The sequence below is a fragment of the Cannabis sativa genome, chromosome 8, assembly GCF_029168945.1.
Source record: "Cannabis sativa cultivar Pink pepper isolate KNU-18-1 chromosome 8, ASM2916894v1, whole genome shotgun sequence".
NCBI classification, from domain to species: Eukaryota; Viridiplantae; Streptophyta; class Magnoliopsida; order Rosales; family Cannabaceae; genus Cannabis; species Cannabis sativa.
This window is the reverse complement of record NC_083608.1, coordinates 19,042,807-19,067,161: the sequence shown is the minus strand read 5'-3', so window position 1 is coordinate 19,067,161 and position 24,355 is coordinate 19,042,807. Positions and strand designations below refer to the sequence as shown.

General features: G+C 38.1%; 2 protein-coding genes across 2 annotated transcripts; both read left to right on the top strand.

The window, feature by feature from the left end:
- Positions 1 to 20,412: 20,412 nt before the first annotated feature.
- LOC115699872 (uncharacterized) lies at positions 20,413 to 22,243 on the top strand. Its single transcript, XM_061103204.1, has one exon. The coding sequence runs from the start codon at positions 20,933 to 20,935 to the stop codon at positions 22,241 to 22,243; it is 1,311 nt and encodes a 436-aa protein (XP_060959187.1). The 5' UTR covers positions 20,413 to 20,932.
- Positions 22,244 to 22,529: 286 nt separating this feature from the next.
- On the top strand, positions 22,530 to 24,317 carry LOC115699871 (uncharacterized). Its single transcript, XM_030627413.2, has one exon. It carries the CDS (start codon positions 22,530 to 22,532, stop codon positions 24,315 to 24,317), a length of 1,788 nt encoding a protein of 595 aa, XP_030483273.2.
- Positions 24,318 to 24,355: the final 38 nt, after the last annotated feature.

Here is a 24,355-nt window from a genome sequence, read left to right as displayed (position 1 = left end):
GTACAAAATTTACCTGTTACAAATTATTTATAAGATCTATCGTCAATTGAACTATGATTAAAATCAGATCATTGGATCATGATCTGTCAACAAGTTAATCATAGCAATTTAGATCAGATAAATAATAGGTTTGTTAAAAAATTTTGAATAAACAATATAAATAAACAAACATTGTCCATGTAACAGATGTGAATTAAGATATTAATATAATTAAATTATTATTCTTAAACTAACCAGATAAAGGAAACTAATTTTAAAATATCTAGGTTTATTTGAATCAAATTAAATTAAATATCTAATAAGATCAATGATTTAAAAGGAAAGAATCTTCAATATCACTTTCAGATCTTATAATTTAATAAACCAATTTTAAAATAGATTTGGTTAGATAATTATTATTTTAGGAATAAAATAATAAATGAATAATAATTACCATAATTATATGTCAAAATATCTCAAATTAAGCAATATTCAAATCTCTACAAAAATATCTATGTTATTTAAATATTTAAGATATGATTTATAAATTTCTAATAAGGAAAAAATGATAGATATATATATATATAGAAAAAAAAATCATTTTTATACTTCTAATTTATAAATAATTAAATATTTAACAAAATAACAAATTTTTGAATTTGAAAAACATTATGGTAAGTATATCTATAAAAATATCTATGTTAATTTCAAATTTATTAATTATTTAAGTTGTCATATAAGATAATTTTAATATAATATTTCAAATAAAAAGACAAAGTTATCTTTTAATTTAAAATATCTTAAATATCAAAATATTCAATCTTATAATTAAATAATAAATAAATATTAAAGAAGTTAACAAATTTTTAAATCTGACCATAATAGGAAATATTTAAAATTGGAAACATTCCAAAATAGAAATATTTAAAATTGGAAAAATTTCAAATTGAAAATATTTAAAATTGGAAACATTTCAATTTAGAAATATTTAAAAAAAAGGAAAAAATGAATTTTGGGAAACAATCCCATGAAAAAATTGGATTTTTGGGGAAAAACCCCAAAAATCGCAACTTTTTGGGAAACTGCTGCAAAGGAGGCTGCATGCAGCAGCCCAGAAGGCTGCCAGCAGCCCCTTACGCGCGCGGAGGAGGGGCTCACGCCGAGGATCTTCGGCGCCTGCAGCATGCCTGACCGAGAAAACTCGGTCAGCTGCAGGGTGCGCACGGGCGGAGGTGCAGGGTGCACACGGGCTGGATCCACAGCCCACGCGTGCGATTGAGCACCCATGCATACCCGAAATTTGATTTTTCCAAAAATCATAACTTTTTCGTTTTTCATCGGAATCGAGTTCCGTAAAAACGAAAATTACTCAATTTTTCACAAGGAATCCAAATAAAATATTTTCAAAAAATTGAAAAATATATGTCATGGAAAAATTTCGTACAACACATACATTCATCACCTAAGCACATAAACCAACATGAAACCATCCAAATCAACACAAAAACATGCAAATCATCGTTTTAATTCATATTACATGAAAGTAAATCATTACCATGGCTCTGGTGCCAGTTGTTGGAAATTATTTTACCAGGATCTATTTACTATCATGTATGTTGGATTAACAACCTAATATGAATTCTAAAACAATGAAAATAAACACATATAAAGTTAGAAAACCTTACAGTGGGTGCAGCGGAATAATATGACTCCTTTCGTTCAGATCTCTAGCCCTTGATTCCTTTCTGTAGCAGAGCATCACCAAGATCTGAACCTGGATCTTCTTTTCTCCTTCTTTGATGCAGATTTTCCATAGTCTTACATACTATGATTGAGGTACCACTTGATGTGTGTGGGCACTACTCATCTCACAAGGATTTCGAAATTTTCTCTCTTTTTCTCTCTTGATTTTCGTGGCTTAAGCATACAAAGACATGCAAGAGAAGAGAACAAGGGTTGCTTTATATAGGGAAAAGGGAGAGCACAACTTTCCAAATAAAACAGTTTCCTCTTTTACTGTGTAATTGATTAACTGCCTTATTTAGTGTGATCCACCACTTTCCTATTATTGCTAGGCTTTGATTAGCAATTACATGGCAATTAAAATTGAAAATAATAATTGGGAAAATCACAAAGAGGTGGCCGGCCATAGGGTATATGGGCCTCACATGGAATTTCGCAATTTCCTCAATTTTATTTCTATTTCTCCAAAAATGTCATTTTTCTAATTCTAATCATTTAAATGCCAAAACTAATTATTTAATAACTAAAATAGATTATTAAATAATATTGTCATTTAAAATAATTATTAATTAGACATGCAAAGTCTCTCAATTAATAATTAAACCTAGAAACCCTTTTATTTACGATTTCATCCTTAAACTGTGAGAATTCATAAAGTAGACATAGTCTAACTTTTAGAATTATAATTGATTAATTCAAATCAATTAACTGAGTCTTACAAGCAGTACGGTCTCAACTAGTATGGGGACCATGGGTCTATATAACTGAGCTTCCAATAAGTCGAACCAAATTTACCAAGTAAATTCCCTAACTTATTAATTCCTCATTGAATCCACACTTAGAACTTGGAATTGCACTCTCAGTCATATAGAACGCTCTATATGTTCCATGATATAGACACGTCATTAGTTATCCATTGTTATAACCCTAATGTGATCAAGGATCCTCTATATAGATGATCTACATTGAAAAGGCACTACTGTTACCGCTACACCTTCAATGTATTTTATCCTTAAAACACTTAACCCTGTATAAATGATATTTCAGCTAAGTGAAATGAGATCTCCACCATTTATCTTCGTTTGGTTAAGCTCGAAGGAAATCATCCTTTACTTCTATTTGCCAAATAGAAGCTATAGATTCCATATCTATGTTAGCGCTCCCACTCAATTGCATTACCCTGTTCCCAAAATGTACGTATTACCCTAAACCAAAAGTAGGCTTAACTAACAAATCAAAGAACACGAGTAACACTCTTGAGATTGAACCTAACCATATTAGGATTAAGATCATTTGATCTAGGATCAACAGGTGATATTGAATTGAATAGATATTACGGTAAATTTTAACATATCTAATCAAAGTTCAATATCGGTCCCTTCCGATGTATACTCCATACATCCGATACTGGTAAACTTTGCCAATGTCCTGGAAAGGACATAACACTTTTCCAAGGTGTAAGAATACCTATCGCTGATTAGACCATGTCAGTCTAAATCCAGTGTTCTGACAAATCAGGGAATAAACTTTTGAACATATAATAAAGATTATATTCCACTGTGCTGACAACACTATAATCTCTAACCAACTCATATGTTCTGGACTTAAAAAGAATTCATACATTATATACATATAATCATGAAATAAATCATGTGAACCATGCAACATAAAATGTTATTTCTGATCTTTATTAATAAGTAAATCTGATTATATGAAATGAGTTTTATTTAGGGCATAAAACCCAATAAACTCTCACTTGCAGTAATATAAAACAAAAAGTGCATTTCAAATAATCATTAACACCTTGATACACAAATCAAGTGTAATAGTAGTAAACTCCTCGAAATGGGATCTGACAGGTTGAATTAAACACAACCTATTCTCCACCATTACTCTTCCTTAATCACAAAATCCTTGATAATGTGAAATTCCTCTCTATATGTCTACTATTTTGGGATACTGGATTCTATACTTTTGGCAACTACTCTTTGGTTATTCAGGAAGTAACCCTAGTAGTTAAGGCAAGTTGGAACGGTGTCATAAAAATATAGAACTTTCCTTAGACTGAATAAGTATCTTTCCTGCAACTTTTAACATTCAGTCTCTTTCTGGTAGACTAAGAGATTTCAGATAGGTTTTTACACTTCTCCAAAATCACTACTCCACCCCCAAAGTAATCACCATCTCATCAGCAGACTTTCTAGCACAAAGGCAAGTCTCGAAATCTGATGTGGTGTAGTCTAAGAGTTTCAAAACCACCCTTATTAACTAACATATAGTTCCTCTTCTTAATCTTAAAATTTACTTGATTGTCTTCCAATGTTCTTCTCCTGAATTAATCTGATACCTGCTCATTACTCCCATTCAACAGCAGGTGTCTGGTCTAAGGCATACAAAAGCATATCTGAGACCTCTCACTGTTGATTTAAGAAATTCTTCCATGGCTTTTATCTTCTCTGGAATAGTTGAAACTTTTCCTTAGATAACTAAAATCTATGCTTAGAAGTTGTGAAGCTTCTATAGATTGCCATTGGAAAGAAAATGCTCCAGCATCTCATGCTTGCATTAGAGTAAGTAATTTCCAGGTATACCACAAGCCATAGGTTTAGATAAACTCAAGCCTATAATACTAGGAACAGGAAGTTTTGTTAAGTCCATTGAATAGACTTATGAACGAAAATTTCCTTTCATGTCCTTGTAATAGAAAATTTAGGTTACTCCATGTGAATGGATCAAACCATAGTTCTCTTGGCTTTCTTCTTAGTTTCTTATCTTGACAATCCATTACTTGTTTAAACTCACAATGGATTTTAATCACTAGTATCTTCCAAGTCATGAGAAGGTAAAGTTCCTTGAAACTCTCCCACTACAACAAGGTACCGTGAATTATGTCTAAGAAAACTAAATGGTATTGACCTCTTCGGTTATGTTAAGACAACAGAGGCAGTGGGATCATCTTGTAAAATAAGATAATAGAACACTTTTGGAATCAAGAAAAAATATCTCCTTTATTTACTACTTTACTTTCAGACTTAGTCATTTTCTTAGAAAAAGTGGTATTTGTTTAAACAAACACTTTCTTATCTAATGACTATGGGATGCTCCACCCCTAATCACTTAGAATAGCTAACAAACATGCAAACCAGGGTTAGCGGTTCTAGCTTTTCTTAAGATTAGGTCATCCATGAATCTAGTAATGATTTACATTAAGTATACAACCATTACATCATTCTGAAATTTTATTACCATAGAAGGATTTAGGAAACTACTAGTAACTAATCATCAATATGCAACTCGAATTTCTGGGAGGTAAGTTTGGATATTATTCAAAATCAAATTAATGATCTTTGAACTGCATATCTACTAACTTTTTCTCCACCCCTATCAGTTCGCAAGATCTTTAACCACTTACCTTCACCATTGTTAGAAATTCATGAAATTTTTCAAACATTTCAAATTTCTTTTGCATAAGGTAAAATCTAGAGTTATCGTTTTAAGAATACAACGAAAACTCATATCCACCCCTGAATGTACATCCATCTGCGAATGAGATGAAATTACTTTCAGTGGATATAGGCATATTAACTCGTTGCATATTAACTCGTTATTTCTGATCTTTACTAATAAGTAAATCTGATTATATGAAATGAGTTTTATTTAGGGCATAAAACCCAACACCGCCAGCCTGGCAGGCCCCTCCCAGGACTCGAGGAGTAAACGATCCTCCAAAGGCAGCACCCGGACGGAGGAGAAACGTCAAAAGAGGGGGTAGACTCCACAGTACACCCAGTACACGGAGCTGACGGACTCCCAAGAGCGTGTGTACTTTGCTACTAGGCAAAATACGCACTACCCGAGACCACCTCCCTTGTACAAGGATAGCTCCCGGAGGGACCCCAACAAAAGATGCGAGTACCACAACGACATTGGGCACAGCACCAATGAATGCAAAAATCTCAAGGATGAGATTGAAAACCTGATCCGATTGGGCCACCTCTATGAGTGGATCAAGAATCGGCTGCCTCACCTCAATTCGGGTCAGGCGACAGGGGTTGTACCGCAGGGAACACCAGGGGGTGCAGTAGGAGTATTGGCTCCAGTTGCTCCCGCCGGAGATGCCCAGCACATCCCCGGTCAGCCACCTAGACCCAATGGGAGAGTGGCCATGATCTCAGGAGGACCCCATATTGGAGGAACCACCCGCAAAGAATTGAAGCGGTACGCGGGGGCCGTAAAACACAATGAGGTCTGGGAGATTACTCAACTCCCAGCTCAAAGGCCCCGGCTGATGGATCAACCCATCACGTTCACGGAAGAAGATGCCAAGGCGGTGCACTTCCCTCACCATGACCCGTTGGTCATCGAGACCCCCATCGCCAATAAAGTGGTGGCCAGAGTCTTGATTGACAACAGAAGTTCCGTGAACCTACTCTTCAAGGAGGCCTTCACTGCAATAGGCCTGACGGACCGAGACCTCTCACCCAGTGGTTCCCAACTCACAGGGTTTAACGGAACGACACTTATCCCAATGGGAAAAGTGAGACTTCCAGTCACCTTGTGCCCAGACACCCCCCCAAAGCATGTTCAAGTACTGCACTTTCGTGGTGGTGGACTGCCCGACCGCTTACAACGCGATCCTCGGCCGACCGGCCCTGGTAGATTTTGGCGCAGTCACATCCAGGAAGCTGGAATAGGGACGGTGAGAGGAAATCAGGGGGGGCAAGGCAATGTTACAATGTTGCAACCCACTTGCCCATACTAATGGTCCGGGAAACCATCGAGCCAGAAATGGCTGAAGAAGATGAGTTGGATCCCCGAGTGGGGTCCGAAAAAATTGTAGAACCGATGGAGCATGTCGAGGAAATATCAGTGTGCGACCTCAACTCCACCAAAGTACTCCGGCTGGGAAAGAGCCTAGATCCGGAGGAAAAAGAAAAAATAATAAAAATACTGAAGGGCGCCATCGACGTTTTTGCATGGCGCCAAGAGGACATGACCGGTATAAGTCCCCATGTCATCACCCACGTCCTCAACGTCAACCCGGACATGCCGCCAGTTCAACAAAAGCGATGCCCCCTCGATTTAGTAAAGGTCGAGGCCCTAGAGAAAGAGGTGGACAAGCTTTTGACAAACAACATGATCCGCGAGGTATACTATCCGGAATGGCTAGCCAATCCGATCCTGGTGCCCAAGCCGAACGGGACTTGGCGAGTTTGTATAGATTTCACCGATCTAAACAAAGCTTGTCCGAAGGACTGCTTCCCGCTGCCCAGGATCGACTAGATGGTAGATGCCACTTCTGGATTCAAACTTACGTCGGGTATAATCAAATAAAGATGCACACGGCGGACCAAGAGTACACTAGCTTCAGGACCGATAAGGGAGTATACTGTTACCTGGTCATGCCTTTCGGACTGAAGAACGCCGGAGCAACCTACCAAAGAATGGTCAACCGGATGTTCAAAGGCCTCTTGGGGTGAAACATGGAGGTATACGTGGACGATATGCTCGTCAAGTCTAAAGCATGCAATAGCCATGCGGACGACTTAGAAGAGTGTTTTGAAGTAGTCTGGAGATATGGCATGAAGCTCAACCCAAAGAAATGCACCTTTGGGGTCAAATCAGGAAAGTTCCTGGGCTTCATCGTCAGCCAGAGGGGGATTGAGGCAAACCCAGAAAAAATCCAAGCTCTCCTGAGCATGCCGTCCCCCAAGAAGCATAAAGACGTGCAGAGCCTAACCGGAAAGGTTGCTGCCCTGAGCCGTTTTATCTCCCGGTCTACAGATAAGTGCATCCCCTTCTTCAACATATTGAAGAAGTGCCAAAAGTTTGAATGGTCAGACGAGTGCGAGGAGGCATTCAAAAAGTTGAAAGAACATATGGCCAAACCTCCGATCCTATCAAAACCCGTTCTCGGAGAGGACCTATTTCTATATCTGGCCGTCTCTGAGAACGCGGTCAGGGCTGCCCTAGTCCAGGAAGAAGAGAAAACTCAACATCCTGTGTACTATGTTAGCAAGCGCATGATAGGAGCGGAGACGCGGTACCCCATCATCGAAAAACTGGTTTTCTGTCTCCTGATGGCCTCAAGAAAATTAAGGCCATATTTCCAAGCACACCCGATCAAGGTACTGACCAACCACCCACTCCGGCAAGTCCTCCAAAAACCAGAAGCATCCGGAAGGCTCCTCAAATGGGCATTGGAGTTAAGTCAATTCGACTTACACTACATCCCCCGCATCTCCATAAAAGGCCAAGCCTTGGCAGACTACATCACCGAATGCAATGAAGCCGAGGCAACCGCGAATGCGCCAACACCATCGATCCCCACATGGAGAGTATTTGTGGACGGAGCCTCCAATGAAAATGGATCCAGAGCGGGGGTGGCAATGATATCCCCGACCGGACTTCGACTCCAGGCAGCCCTACGGTTCGACTTCTCAGCTTAAAACAAGGAGGCCGAATATGAGGCCTTGATAGCAAGGCTGAGACTAGCGAAGGCCGTAGGGGCCAAAAGAGTAGAAGTCTACAGCGACTCCCAGCTGGTCGTAAATCAGATATCGGGAGAGTACCAAACACGCGGCGAGCGAATGGCCGCATATGTAACAATAGTCCGGGAGCTGCTCCACGAGTTCACAAACTACAAAGTAGAAAGAATCCCCCGGGAAAAGAACGCTCACGCGGACTGTCTGGCTAAGTTAGCTTCAGATAGTGAGATCGAAGGGCTGGGGGTAGTACCAGTGGAACGCTTGGCAGAGCCAAGCATCAAAGTAAAAGAGGCCATAATAACGGTTGGGCAAGAACCCAGCTGGATGGTCCCCATTATAGAATACATAACAAAAGGTGAGTTGCCCCAAGAAAGGGCACTGTCTCGAAAGATTCAGTATCAGGCTCATCGTTATGTAATGATGGATCAAATTCTCTACCGAAGAGGACTCAGCATGCCTTATTTAAGGTGTGTATCGGACCCTAAAGCTAGACAAATTATGTTAGAGGTCCACGAAGGGTTCTGTGGAGATCATACAGGAGGACCCAGTCTCTCAAAGAAAATATTGAGACAGGGATACTTCTGGCCAACAATGAAAGAAGATTGTATGGACTACGTCCAAAAGTGTGATTCGTGCCAAAGGTTCGCGAACATAGCGAGAGCTCTTCCCAATGAAATTACCCTGATGACTAGTCCCTGGTCCTTCGCGGTTTGGGGAATAGATCTTATTGGGTCCTTGCCAACAGGAAAGGGAGGAGTAAAGTATGCAATAGTAGCAGTAGACTACTTCACCAAATGGACGGAGGCTGAGCCCATGAAGACTATAACTGCTAAAAAAGCATTAGACTTTGTTATCAAAAACATAGTATGTCGATATGACTTGCCTCACAAAATAGTCTCTAACAATAGAAAGCAATTTGATTGCGAAGAATTTACTGACTTTTGCAACCAACACGGAGTAGTAAAAAGCTTCTTCGCGGTGGCAAGACCGCAAACAAACGGACAAGCAGAAGCAGTCAATAAAATCCTAAAGGTTACCCTAAAGAAAAAGTTGCTGGCCTGCAAAAACAACTGGCCCGAAGAGTTGCCAAGAGTGTTATGGGCCTACCGGACGACCCCTAGAACCACGACCGGCCACTCGCCTTTTTCAATGGCGTACGGTTGTGAAGCGATGATCCCGGTAGAAACGTTATTCTCGTCCCACAGGAGAACGACTTACGATCCAGTTATAAACCAAGCTTTACTTCAAGATGCTCTGGATCAAGTTGAAGAGCTCCGGGACGAGTCACAAATACGAATGGCAGCTTATCAAAAGAAGGTGACCAAATATTTTAACTCCAAAGTTAAAAACAGAAAATTTGCTATTGGGGATATGGTCTTAAGAAGAGTCTTCCTAGCCACCCAGGAACCCGGAGTGGTGTTACTTGGGCCAAATTGGGAAGGACCATATGAAATCGAGGACGAAATCGGTTCAGGCACTTATAAGCTAAAAAGGATGGACGGAACCATTGTGCCAAGGGCCTGGAACGCCGATCACCTCAGAAAATATTACCAATAGTCCAAAAGTGTAACTTAGGCTTTGTTTAAAGGGTTTGTACCGTCTAAGTGTATGCCACCTCTATAATTTAAATAAAACTGAGTGCCTTAAAAACAAAGTTTCTATGCCACTCAGGGGGGTACTAAGGCACACCACACGGACAGACAAAAAAACAGGCCAAGTAAAACATCCTGACCCAAAGGGCAGGTCAAAAAAAAAGTATGCACAAAAAAGAAAAAAAAAGCATATATATAAACATCCTGACACAAAGGGTAGGTCCAAAAGAAAGATATGTGTATCGAATAAGATCATATATATAAAAAAAATCCTAGCCCTAAGGGCAGGTCAAAAAATAATTATAAGTATATACAAAGGGCACGGGGACAGGCCTTAACCATTGTTTCCCCTTAAATAAAACAGCTATATAAATAAAAATTGTCTTAAATATAAGAGAATTAGTTGTAAATAATAATAAAAAAAAAGATAAGAAAAATCTTGGTTGAATTCATAAATGGCCTAGTCAATTCGAGGAGGAAGGCGAGGACCAATGCGCGCCTCTAGCATGGCGTCAAGCTTCTTCTTCTTCCCCTGGAATTTAGCAATCATCTCCGCGGGTTTGGGGTAGAAGTCGAGCTTGATATTCTGGCCATTTGTTGACCAGGCCATGCAAACGCCATCGTCGAAGTGCTTGACGCACCGGCTGCAAGAGACGGGAGAAAGGAGCTCATCTTTCTTAGCCTTCTTCAAGGCTTGGTCTTTGAAGTCCTTGAGCTCCTTCAGCTCCACGGCCAAGTTGGCCCTAGACTCCAAGTCCGCCTGGTGCACTTCCTCTAGGGACTTCACCTTGGCGGCCATTTCATCTAAGGCTTCCCTAGCCTCCCGGAGTTCGCGTCTGGCCTTGGCAACAGCCTCGCCCTCTGCCCTCAGCTCCTCCTGGTGCTTGGCCTCCAGCTTGTCCCTCCGAAGGGCCTCCTCCCGGATCATTGCCTCCGCTTGGGCTTCCCTCCGCCTGGCCTCTTCCTCGAACTTGGCCTTGGCAAAGGCCTCCCGTCGCTCAGCATCCTCTTGGTACGTCCGCCTTTCAGCAGTCAGATCCTGCAGGGTCTTCATGACTTCGTCCATGCCCCCAAATTCGGACAGGACGAAGCCATGGTTAATTTAGTTCTTAGAAAGGCAGCCGGCCTCGGCACCAAGCTGGAAAAGGATGCAAGAGTGAGTAAAGTCCTTAAGAAAAAATAATGAGAAAAAAAAATAAACTACGAAATACTTACCACAGTCAAGGAGTGGCTGAGATCCTGGACTTGAAAGATGGAGTTCAAGGATGCACAAGCAGCGAACCGCTTGGGCGCACACCGGGTCAGCTGAGACACAAACTCGCCGGTCATCTCCGCGGCAAAGGGGGCCAAGGTAGGCCCGAGGAAACGATTGAACCAATCCGACAGGGGGTCCAAGTTCAGATCCCACGGATTCTGGTAGTTCTGATCGTTAAGGGTATTTTGCATTTCATCACGCAAAACCCTCCTCAAAGCCTCCACATCGGCATGCCCCCGGGAGTACTCGTCCATGGCGTAGTTATGTTTGGCTATCCGGAGCTCCTGCCTCGCCTCGTCTCCAGGAACCGAAGTCAGCACTATGTTGGGAGGCACTGTATATTCCTCCGCCTCGGAAGGGATCCCGGAATCAGGGGCGGGGGCCGGAGTGTCCGCTCTACGCTACCGTTTGGGCACCTCCTCGGCTACCATCTTGCCCTTGCGCTTGCGAATCAGAGCAACCTCTTGCACTTCTTCACTTTCTTCAACTTCCTCAGGAAGAGCCCATTGCTCTTCTTGACCTTCTTTAGCTTCCTCCGGAAGCGCCTCCTCCTCATCCACTAAGTCAATAGTGTCTGGAGGGGCACTGGAAGAAGCTTTAAAGGGAGTGGCCACTTGGGAAGACGTTAAAGGAAGGGGAGCGTCAGGAGTGTGAGCTCCAGCAAGGGCGGCCAAAATGGCATCCATGGAATTAGCTGCCACAACAAAAGAAAAGAGTCAAGTGTTAGAATATCTGTGAAAGCAGTAAACGCTCAAAAAAGCAATCAAGCTAGTCCTACCCTGACTCTCTAATTCGGCCCTAGCAAAGTTCCGAATCTTAATGCTGGCTGCATCATCCCCGAGATAGATGTCCGAGGGCCGGAACCAGCTAGAAGAAAGATAGGCCGAAGGGTCCAAGGGAACGGGCTCCGGAGGTCCAAAACCCATCCGGGACCGACCTAGGAAATCTCCTAAGTTGGAAAAATAATAATCCTTGGCATGATCTCCCCACCGGGTCAAGGGCATCCTAAACCTAAGGAGACGCTCATCGAACCCTATAGGCCTAAGGCTGGCATATTCGCTAACGGAAGGAACGTAATGTACTACTAAAGGAGACTTACCGGAGCCGGAAATGCTGGCATCATGAGCCCCTGTATTCGGCACCTGAACCGAAGGCTTTGGCCTGGGAGCCCTCCTCTCAACTGGGCTCCCAATGCGAAGGGACTTCCCGGCAATCGTTTGGCTTCTCCTCTCGACTGGGCTCCCCACGCGAAGGGGCCTCCCGGAAGCCGCCTGGGCCTTGGTATAAGCCTTCTCCTGGGCCTCCCGGTAGAGATACTCCTGGTACTTCTTCTCCGCGGTGGCAATAAGCTCATCCCGGAAGGTCTTCTCCGCGGCAGGCACCCTCACGTTCGGACAAATAACCTTAGAAAGGTTAGAGTCCTCCACTGAATGGTGCGGCAGGATCAGCTTGGCCTTCCGGCAGTTTTCCGTCGTGACCAAGCCCCAGACGTCGAGATCCGCCCGGTCATAAGTCGCAAAGACCTGAGCCCGCTGAAGAAAGACCTGAGTAGGCGCGGTCCGCTCGTATGGAGGAATCCTGACCCACTTCGTGAGAAGCTCCGGGTGCTCCACAGCTCGGAACCCAGAGGAGAAGAAAAAGCGATGGCGATATTCCTTGACATGGGTTTGCCGATTGTAAGGGACCACCCCATCATTTGAAGGGTGGGCCCGAAAACCATAAAAACCGTCTTTAAGTTTGTCCCCCTTTTTAGGGACGGAAACAAGTTCATAAAAATACAAAATCTCTGCCGGACTGGGAGAGCCCCATCCCCGGGCAGAGTAAAAAATAAATAAGCCTGAAAGCAGGCGGTAAGCTTGGGGAATCAGTTGGTATGGCGCAAGGCCGACAAATACAAGAAAGTTATTAAAATAATCTTGAAGGGGAAGCATGGCCCCGGACATCAGGTGCTTCTGGCTCCAAGCCCCGAAGACGCCGTAGTTATGGTTGGGCGTCTCCGCATCTCGGGGCGGCCGGTGGTACGTCCCGGATGTCGGGGGCTTAATTCCAGCCACCTCCACGATGTTCTCTAACTGGTGAGGGCAAGTTAGAGTGGAGTGAAGCTCAGCCGCCTCCCATCCGGTAGCGCAAGGTTTGTACCCCTCCTGGGCAACGGGACCCAACATGACGTCTTCTAGGGTAGCCAGACGCTTACCCCCCTTCTTGGAAGATTTTGAGCCAGATGCAGACATTTTTTATTCTGAAAAAAGAGTTAAAATTCCAACAATTAGGCCTCATACCAAACCCTAAATCAGAAAAGGGAATGGGGGTCCCCTAACCGCTGGAAAGAGGCCCCCTCCGGACATCTGTCAACAAGAAGCCTTAGAAAGATTTTCTGGACAAAAGTCGAGTGCAAAGATCTCACAAATGGTGACATCGCGCATGAAAGAAAAAGAAAGAAGGGCAGAAAGTCGAGAAAAACGAAGTCTTCTCTATGCCCTTGAAGGCCACCACACGAAGAGTGTATGGTTCTTTACAAAATATAACAACAGTGCGTAACAAGCGTAACCCTAACACCAGAGAAGGTGAAACTAGACCTATTACGTGAAAAACTCAAGGGAATACATTCCCAGAAACTTCAAACACAAACCCAGAAAAACAAACAGATAGTAAAGCATGCCATAAACACAAACAGTAAAGTGAGGGATGCGAAAAACTTACAATGAAGTGTTAGAACTGGGGGTGTGCTGTTGATCAAACAAAGAAGTGTAGACTGACAGTAGTGAGCGAAGGATAGCAAAGAAATTTGTAAAGTGTTCGAAGGTTTTTTCTTGGTCTGAGGAATTTTTTTTTTCTCTCTGGAAAACTCGAACAAAGTTGGCGAAAAAAGGAAAGTAACCAAATGAAGGAAAGGTGGTGGCTTTTATAGGCCAAAGTGCATGAGGAACAGGCGCTATCACCTACCAATCGAACGGCTGGGGAGGCGCACGATTCGAATTCCCAAGAATCAACGGTTGGATTGATTCGTAATTCAGGCGGTGGAAACATTTGAGTATCCGTCTGACACCATTAATGCGCCGTATCAATCAATGAGCAAGAAACGAATCGACGTCTGCAAAAAGTGAATTGTTGCATTAATGGCGATCATTAAATGCAACCTTCACGCGCTCAAAGCTCGTGCTAGGAAACCGAGGAGTCAACCGGAGGCACTTAAACAAGCCTTGTTTTATTTTTCAAATAAACAAGGCTTGGGGGGTAAATGTTGCCCCTGATTTTGCCCAATATAAGTGGACCAATCAGACAGAGACACGTGGATCAAAACATCTTAATGCTTGAATTATTTGCTAAGTCTTTATGAAATAAGGCAGCATCCGGGACATGACTCCCGGAGAAGGCATACGGAGCCCCCTATGCTCCCGGAAGCCTAAGTAACATTAAAGCATCTCCGCGAGGTGTCAGGCTTCCCCTGAGCAGTCATTTCGCATTTAATGCCGCATGGGAGGAAACGTGTTGGGACTGCTACACGCAATAAAGTCTGACGGCAGAACCCCCAATTCGCACCTGCGAAGTAATGATCATTTAAGTCTATTGACGGCTACACTGTGAAGAGTCACGTCAGTCAAAAGACAATAAGGACATTCCACATAAAAGTCCTACAGCACCTAGGGATTTGACCATGCATTACTCATGGTATATTCATTGGGAATACCCATCTTTATGGATATTTACAGAGACATATGTACAATAATCCTGGGGATCACCTACCAAAAACACTATAAATACCCCCTCAAAGCTCATTAAATGGGGTCGAGAATTTTGGGTTGCATAAGTGCAAGAAGAGTAAATACTCACCAAGAACATTCTCTGTATTTAATACATTCATAAATACACAGACTCGTGGACTAAGGCTCATTAACGCCCCAACCACGTAAAAATCCTTCTCTTAATTTCTTACAGTTCTCTAATCTTATTATTTTATTGGTTGCCGAAAACCTCGGTCAACAATAACATATAATAATTACTACTATTTACTACAAATAATAATAATAATAATAATAATAATAATAATATTATTATTATTATTATTATTATTATTATTATTATTATTATTATTATTATTATTATTATTATTAATAAATGACTCAAACAATAGTCAACACAACCACAAATCTTTGTTCTTTTAGAAGTCCATGCCTTTTTTTCTTCTTTTTTGAAAGGGGGAAAGATCATGATTTAAGTTCCAAAATAACAATACTATCAAGTCTCATAAAAAAAATAGATCTAATTGATACTGTGCATTCATAAAAATACAAAAATGAATGATTGATATATTGTACCATACTATTTATAAAAATAAAAATAATACAATACTTAGTAAACTGTGAGAGAGACGTGGGCTTTACTTTTGGTGAATTAAGATTAGAAGACAAACTTCTTTAGATAAACCTCTTAGCAACTGACGACAATGAAGTTTGTATCATCAATTTATCTTGTTGAATATTAGTATATGAGACATTCATCATTTGGATAAATAAATATAACTAAAAAGAGGATGAGATAGTTGGAGAAAAAATCAACATAGGTGAGAAACTCTATCTTGAATTTCTGAATACACAAATATTTGCCAAAATTAATTGAATGATTACTCATTTCAATGTACATATAATATAACACCAACAAAAAATTAAAGATAATCATGAAGACTATAATCTTTTTTGCCGTATGGACATATGTATTGTAGAAAATTTTAGATATAAATAGTATGTGTAAATATTCAATAAACATATGGCTTAGATATGTTTGATAGTAATGTGTGCATTAATTATATTTTTAATTTTTTTTAATCATAAAATGTACTTTAGTTATCTTTCAAATAAAAAAGTATATAAACTATTTATGTTCATATATGTAATAAAGAGACACTAAATTATTGCACCGTATTTAAAATATATATATTAAAATTAATTTTTTTTTATTTCATTGTATGAGCTATTTTTGATTGAGTTATTTGAACTTATTATTTTCATAAAATAATAACGGGCTCTTATGAGTTTCTTTAGTACTCCATTAGTACAACAATTACATAAGAGTAATTGGCTCTTATTTGTTATTAGTTTCTCTAATACCCATATTAGTACAACAATTGTTGTGGTAATTTCATTAGGGGTTAGCTTTTTGTTTTAAAAAAAAAAGAATTACTACTTCAAATGTTTACAATTAATATAAAGAGAAGTGAAAGGAAAAAAAAAATAACTGTATGTGCACTTATTAAATCAATATAACTTATAAGATAAACTATATATGCATTTCACTTTGAAATAATATATGTTATGCTACTATTATAAATTAGCTACCGTTACATAGTTTGCACTACATGTTATAAATTATATTAGTAAAAAAAATGTAGAAAATAATAATTAATTTAGAAAAACCACAAACTAAAGACATTGCAACATTAGAAATATAGAGTGCCACTTCACATACCCTAATAAAAAAATTATATAGATATATAAATAGATTGATAGTTTTTATTTTTAAGTGCATATATATTAGTTCAATTATTTAAAATTATTAAGGTTAATATTTTATTATATTTTCTGTAATAGTACTTTTAATAAGTTTAAAGTTAAATTAATTTTCAACGTTTCAAATATATTGTTAATAAAATATATAAGGGTGTACGTAGTAAAAAAATATATGAGTTTGGAAAAAGAAAAGTGCTTCAAATTATATTTGTGTACATATTTTAAATGATGAAAATTATTGTTGTCATTATTAATTATTATTAATATTAATGAAGTATAATTGATTGTAAAATTTATATATATATATATATAAAGGAAAGCACAAAGGAATTTAGGTGGCAACTTATTTTTTTTTTCTTCCTATTTTTTCTATTTTATGACATATTCTCTTATTTTATTTGAGAAATACACTATACATATAAATAAAAAGTCCCACATCATTTAAAAATCGTTTAGATGTTATCCATGTAGGTTATAAGTAGTAGTTTTATCATTTTACTTTCTTTTATTTAAAAAAATATTATTTTTTATGAGTGATTGAATAATTTCTTACCTAATAATTTTTTTATATACATATTTATATAAGTAATTATTTATTTTTTTATAATTAACTTTGTAGTAATAATATTTAATTTTATATATATTTATGAAATGAATTTTAGTTTAAAATTTTTATTTTACTATTCTAGATTTTTATATGTTCGAGTTAAAAATAATTTTTTATAACTAAAATCAATTTACCAATCATCAATATATCAATATAAAGGAAAGCAAAAGAAGAGTTTATGTGGCAACCTATTTTTTTTCTCCCTATTTTTTCTACTTTATAATACATTCTCTTATTTTCTTTGAAAAAATACTACACATACAAACAAAAAGTCCCACATCATTTAAAATGGTTTAGATGTTATCCATGTAGGTTATAAGTAGTAGTTTTATTATTTTACTTTTTTTTTATCTAAAAAATATTATTTTTTATGGGTGATTGATTAATGTCTTACCCAATAATTTATATATCTATTCTATATAAAGTATACCTATATAACTGAAATTCTTGGTTTTTGAGAATTTTATGGGTGACTTTTAATTTTTATTTAATAAAATAATAAAATATTATTTATCTATAATAAAATAATAATAAATATCCTAAATTAAATATTTGAATTTGAACTGATATTTATCTATAAAGCAAAACACACTTACCGGCATGAAACGTTTGGGCCACATAATTATCTTTAGTTCCAAATATCGAAAAACATAATAAATTTAAGAGGATAGCAAATAGCTATAAATGTATAAATGTGATGTATTGTTATTTTTTAAAATATTTTGCTAAAATTGAATTTTAATAACAATATAAAAGTATTTACAGAGGAAAGATGGGTTGGTGGCTAAGAGTCGGCTTATAAAAGACTATGTTGAGAAGATTATATCATATAAAAGACTGATCATGAATTGTAATCCTTTTAGCTCAGTTGGCTGGGTTTCTGCTTTGAGTAAGAGGTCTGGGGCTCAAATCCCCGCTGGGTTATTTTAACAAAATGGGTACTAATTGTTTCTTTTTGTTTTTGGAGCTATTATATTAATTTTGTTTTTTATTTCTGCAATATAGTTCTTGGAACCTCTTGAACTATGCTACAGATCACTCTGCTCTTGTGGTGATCGTCCTATAGCCGATGGAAGCCTTCTGGATTTCATGAGACAACTTTCTACATTTGGGCTTTCGCTTGTCAGACTTGACATCAGGCAAGAATCTGATAGGCACACCGATGTCATGGATGCAATCACGAAGCACCTTGACATTGGATTAAAATGAACAATATGATGCAATGATACGATAAAATGAACATTTAAGTATGGATTAAAATGATACGAGCTCCTATTTTATTTTTTATCTTTTTTTTATTTATTATTTTTTTTTGTTATTTAGTTTTTGTTTTATTTTTTATATTTTTTTTTATTTATTATTTAGTTCGCCATAAAGAATTTAAAAATTAAATATCTATGTATTCATTTTCCTATTATAATTTGGACATTCTTATTCTAATTTATATCATAGCTAGCTGAGAATAATAATATATGTCATCAACCCAAAACCTATTTATATTTCATCTCTTCTCTGTCTTTTTTCATTCCAATATATATAACAAAATCATATACCCTCTAATTTTTTTTGTTGGCCGTTACACCGCTTCTTTTCTTCTCCAAATTTTTCTCTCTGCTTATTCTCCCAAGTAATGTTAATATTCATCACTTTAATATCATAATTTTTTTTTAATAAAGATAAATATGAAATTTTAATATTAATATTCATCGCTTCTTCATTTGTTTCTTTTAAGAAGAATATATCTTCATCATGCATCTCTCATATTTCGTTTTCGTTTCTATTGCTTCTATTAAATTTCTAAAACAGTAATAACATTGATTGATTGTAAATTAAAAGAAAATATAAAAAGAAAGTAGTTGTAACAATTTATTGTGAATAATGAATATTGTCCAAATATTATATTCAAAAATAATGAATATTGTCAAAAATAAAACTCTATACTATATTTAATCATATAGAGTTTTTCTTTTTTGATCTAACCGTTTCATGTAAGTATGGATTTTATGAATTATTATTATTTAAATTTAATGTCTGCAATTACTTTATTACACCATCTTTTCTCACTTGTGTAGATTGGATTCTTACAACATTTTCTGCATTAGCATAATGACACATGGTAAGATGTCATACACAAAATACCTAAAACTTAAAAATGTATTTTGTTTAAGAGAAACTAATACATATGAAATTAATGTTTATAATTTAATTTTACAAGATCGTGACAGAGAACCTTCAAAGCGAATTCCATATAAAGATTTACCAATCGAAAAAAAGAAAGCAATATGTAAAAAACAAAGAGAGAGATATGCTAGACAAAAAGCATTTAAGATCAATAACATTAGTGTAAGTAGTAATCCCAGTCATATTGATCTTCACACATATATTGCCGAGAATACGACAACGTCAAGTCAACAACAAACAAAAAGACTGCGAAATGACTCCACTCACACTACCATAAATGAAGATGAATGTTCTTGTGGAGATAATGTTTCTACCAATGTCGATTGTGAAACTAATTTATTTGTAAATTCATCATCTTCGAGCAATGTCAATTTCAATCAGGTTTGCATTTGTCCCATATTTTTTTTTTTCAAAACTCAGCTACTTCATTCACGTGATGAAACTCCCTATGATTATTTTGGATGTTGTTTTTGATAAATATTAATATATATAATCAGAACCCAAATGAATTTGCTGGGGGATCAACCTACAATAAAAGAGTAACAAGACCTCGTAGCGGTAAGGGACACTTTAAATTTATAATTAAAATCAATATGTTATGTGAGTTGGAATTTGATACCTAATTATTATTTTACAATAAAAAAGGTCTACATCTTCATTCCTCACCTCGATTTCGTCAATTGCTAAAAGAGGTGCCATGTGAAGCATTTTCTCTACCATCCGTCCCTCGATGCAAACATTGCAAAGCGAAGCGTTTCATTCATGAAACAACAGGCTTTTGTTGTGCCGATGGAAAAATTTATCTTGCAACAAACGATGTGCCGAATGAACTTTATGAATTGTTTACTTCCAGTAGCGAAGAATCTACACATTTTCGAACATACATTCGAACTTACAACAATAAATTTGCTTTTACATCAATGGGAGTTACTTACGACAAATCAATGTGTCGAAGGAATAAAGGAATATATACTTTCAGAAGCCAAGGGCAAATCTATCACACAATAAATAATTTACTACCATCTGATGGACGTCCCTCTAATCTGCAACTATATTTTTATGACACCGAGAATGAATTGGAGCACCGACTTAATGATTCAAAATGCAGATTGGATCCATCTGTTACAACTCAACTTATGAATATCCTTCGAATCAATCCGTATTCTATATTCTTTCGTTCACTTGGAGATTTGCCAGATTTGGAAACACAAATAATTCAAGTAAGAGAAGATGCTGGGCTAGATCAGCGTGTATTCAATGCTCCTACATCCTCACAAGTTGCAGCAATTTGGGTGGAAGATGATGAAGGGTATCAACAACGAGGGCGTGACATTTTTGTGTATAATCATGATGGTGGAAAACATAAAGTTCAATATTACTACGGCTGTTACGATCCATTACAATATCCAATTTTATTTCCTCACGGAGATTGTGGTTGGCATCAACACATAAAACGAATTGGAGGACACACAATCAGATCCAATGTTTGTAGCCCAACAATAGATCCTCAACAGTCAACCACTGCAGAAGAATTACTTGCCGCTGAAGAACGAGGTTAGATTGTAAAATTTTAAATCTCATCAATGTTTTATTCACTGTGCACACCATATTTAGTAACACTTCCTTCTCACTCAACTCCTGTAGTATCAAACCGACAAAAAAAGGAAGCAGTAGTTTCGTGTCGCGAATATTATTGCTTCAAGTTACAAATAAGAGAAGATGCACGATCAATTTTGCTACTCTCAGGACGACTGCTACAACAATATGCCGTAGATATGTATGTCAAGATTGAGACATCAAGATTAGACTATTACAGAAATGAGCAACAACATATTCGGTCTGAGTTGTATAAAGGTATAGTTGACACAGTAACGCTTGGAGAAAGAGATGCTTCTAATGTTGGCAAAAGGATAATATTGCCCTCTTCTTTTATTGGAGGTCCACGAGACATGAGAAAGAGATACATGGAAGCTATGGCGTTGGTCCAGCGATATGGAAAACCGGACATTTTTTTAACGATGACTTGCAACCCAAACTGGAAAGAAATTACCAATGAACTAAGCCAACATGAAGAAGCTCAAAATAGACCCGATTTAGTTGCTCGAGTATTCCATGCCAAACTGGAAGAATTAAAAGATAAATTATTTAAACGTGAAATATTCGGCAAGGTTGTCGCATACGTCTATGTTATTGAGCACCAAAAAAGGGGCCTACCACACGCCCATTTTTTAATTATCCTACAAAGCGATTGGAGATTACATGCACCCGAATCTTTTGATGAGATAGTATCAGCGGAGATTCCTGATAAAAATACAAACATGCACTTGCATAACGCTGTTGTGAAACACATGATGCATGGACCATGTGGAGATTTGAATCGATCAAATGTTTGCATGAAGGGCAATCCTCCACGTTGCAAAAGTAATTATCCAAAAAATTATGCACCTTTTACGTCTGTTGGAAATGATTGCTTCCCAATATATAGACGCCGAAACAATAGAACGCACGTGAAGGTGAGAGGCACACACTTAGACAATCGTTGGGTCGTCCCATACAACTCGTATTTGCTTGCAACCTTTGACTGTCACATTAATGTTGAAATTTTCTCTACAATAAAGGCTGTCAAGTACCTCTACAAGTACATTTATAAGGGTCATGATCGTGTTGCTTTCAACTTAGTATCTGAACCAAGAAATGACGAAGTTGATGAAATTCGCCAGTTCCAAATGGCCCGATGGATTGCAGCACCTGAAGCTATGTGGAGAATATATGGGTTTATTGTTAATGAGATGTACCCATCAGTTTATAGTTTGCATCTGCACCTCGAGCATCAACACCCAGTAACTTTCAGAGCAGATCAAGACCTCGAACATTGCCACTTCAGAACATTTTAAAAAATCAATGCTAACAAAATTTTTTGTATTGAATCGAACTGATCAAAATGCAAACGCATTACGATACAAACAAATCCCATAAAGCTATGTTTGGAACCAACAACACAAGATATGGTCTACTCGGAAAAAAAAAACAGTCATAGGACGTATTGTAACAGCAAATCCATTTGAGGGTGAGAGATATTATCTACGCATATTGTTGAACCATGTAAGAGGGCCGTTGTCATTCGAAGATCTAAGGACAGTGAACGGAGTTCTGGCCCCAACATATCGTGAGGCAGCGACGATGCTTGGGCTGTTACAAAGAGACAACTGCTTGGAAGATTGTTTACATGAAGCATCTCTATACCAAGCGCCTTCGAGTCTGAGACGACTATTCGCAACGATATTAGTTTATTGCAATCCAACGAACCCTAGAGACCTATGGGAACGTTACGAGGAAGAAATGTCTGCCGATTTGAAATCTGAAGAAGATTCTCTATCTATTGTGAGAAATAAAGTTCTAAAGTCCATCTCTTCTACAATAGAATCCATGGGAAAAGACATCAATTCCTACCAGCTTCTTGACGAGGACATCTTGTTCGATGACGATGAAGAATTTCAATCTAGAGAAATCAACGATGAATTGGGAGTTGAAATACCCGAAGAAGATATAACAGCTTCCCACTCCCTAAATGCAGAGCAACGACAAGTGTATAATGCAGTGATGGAACATATTTCATCAAACAAAGCACAAGCGTTCTTCGTAGACGGGCCAGGAGGGACAGGAAAAACATTCTTATATAGAGCTCTATTAGCAACAGTAAGATCGAGAAACCTTGTGGCACTTGCAACTGCTTCATCGGGTGTTGCCGCTTCCATTCTCCCAGGGGGTCGTACAGCACATTCACGTTTTAAGCTTCCACTTGATGCCAACGAAACAACCTCATGTTCCGTTAGCAAACAAAGTTCTCTTGTAAACCTTCTACGAGCATCAAAATTAATAATATGGGATGAGGCTCCAATGACAAGAAAACAACACATAGAAGCATTGGATAAAATGCTACGAGACATAAATGATTCGGACACACCTTTTGGTGGAAAGGTAATTATTTTTGGAGGAGATTTTAGACAGGTATTACCAGTTGTCCGAAAAGGAACAAGACAGGAGCAGGTAAATTCTAGCTTGGTTCACTCATACTTGTGGCCCACCTTCACCAAGTTCCACCTAATTGAAAATATGAGAGCAAGACTGGACCCAATATTCTCTGACTACATATTGTCGGTCGGCAATGGAATGCCACCGATCACCGTCAATGACACCTTACAAATCCCAAGTAATATGCTCATTCCTTATCACGACGACAACACATCTTTAAACCTCCTAATAGAAAATGTCTTCCACAACATCCATCACTACCCAGAAAATGTGTCTACCATGATGAATCGAGCTATATTAACACCAAAGAACTCTTTTGTCGATGAAATTAATTTGATGTTAATTGCACGTTTCCCGGGAGAAGCACATCACTACTACAGTCGAGATGAGGCTATAGATAGCACCGAGCAATCAGTTATGGAGGATTTCTTAAACACTCTTACACCAAACGGCCTTCCTCCACATGAATTGCAACTAAAGAGGAATTGTCCAATAATGTTGCTTAGAAACATTAATCCTTCAGATGGACTCTGCAATGGAACCCGTTTGATTTGTCAAGCATTTGAACCAAATGTGATAGATGCTGAAATTGTTGTAGGACACCATAGAGGAAAAAGAGTCTTTATACCAAGAATACCATTCTTACCCAATGTGGATGAAAATAGCGGCTTTCCATTTAAACGAACACAATTCCCCATAAGATTAAGTTTTGCTATGACAATAAACAAATCGCAAGGCCAAACGTTAGATTATGTTGGAGTTTATTTGCCACAACCTGTCTTTTCACACGGTCAGTTATATGTGGCATTGTCAAGGGCAAAAACATCGTCTACAGTGCGTGTATTAATACGACCTGTGACCACAGGCCAGCACGATGAGGACTACACCAAAAACATAGTCTACACAGAGTTATTAGAATTATCAAGTTCAAACTAATTTGAAGCAATAACCCGTACTTATTTTTTATCTATGCC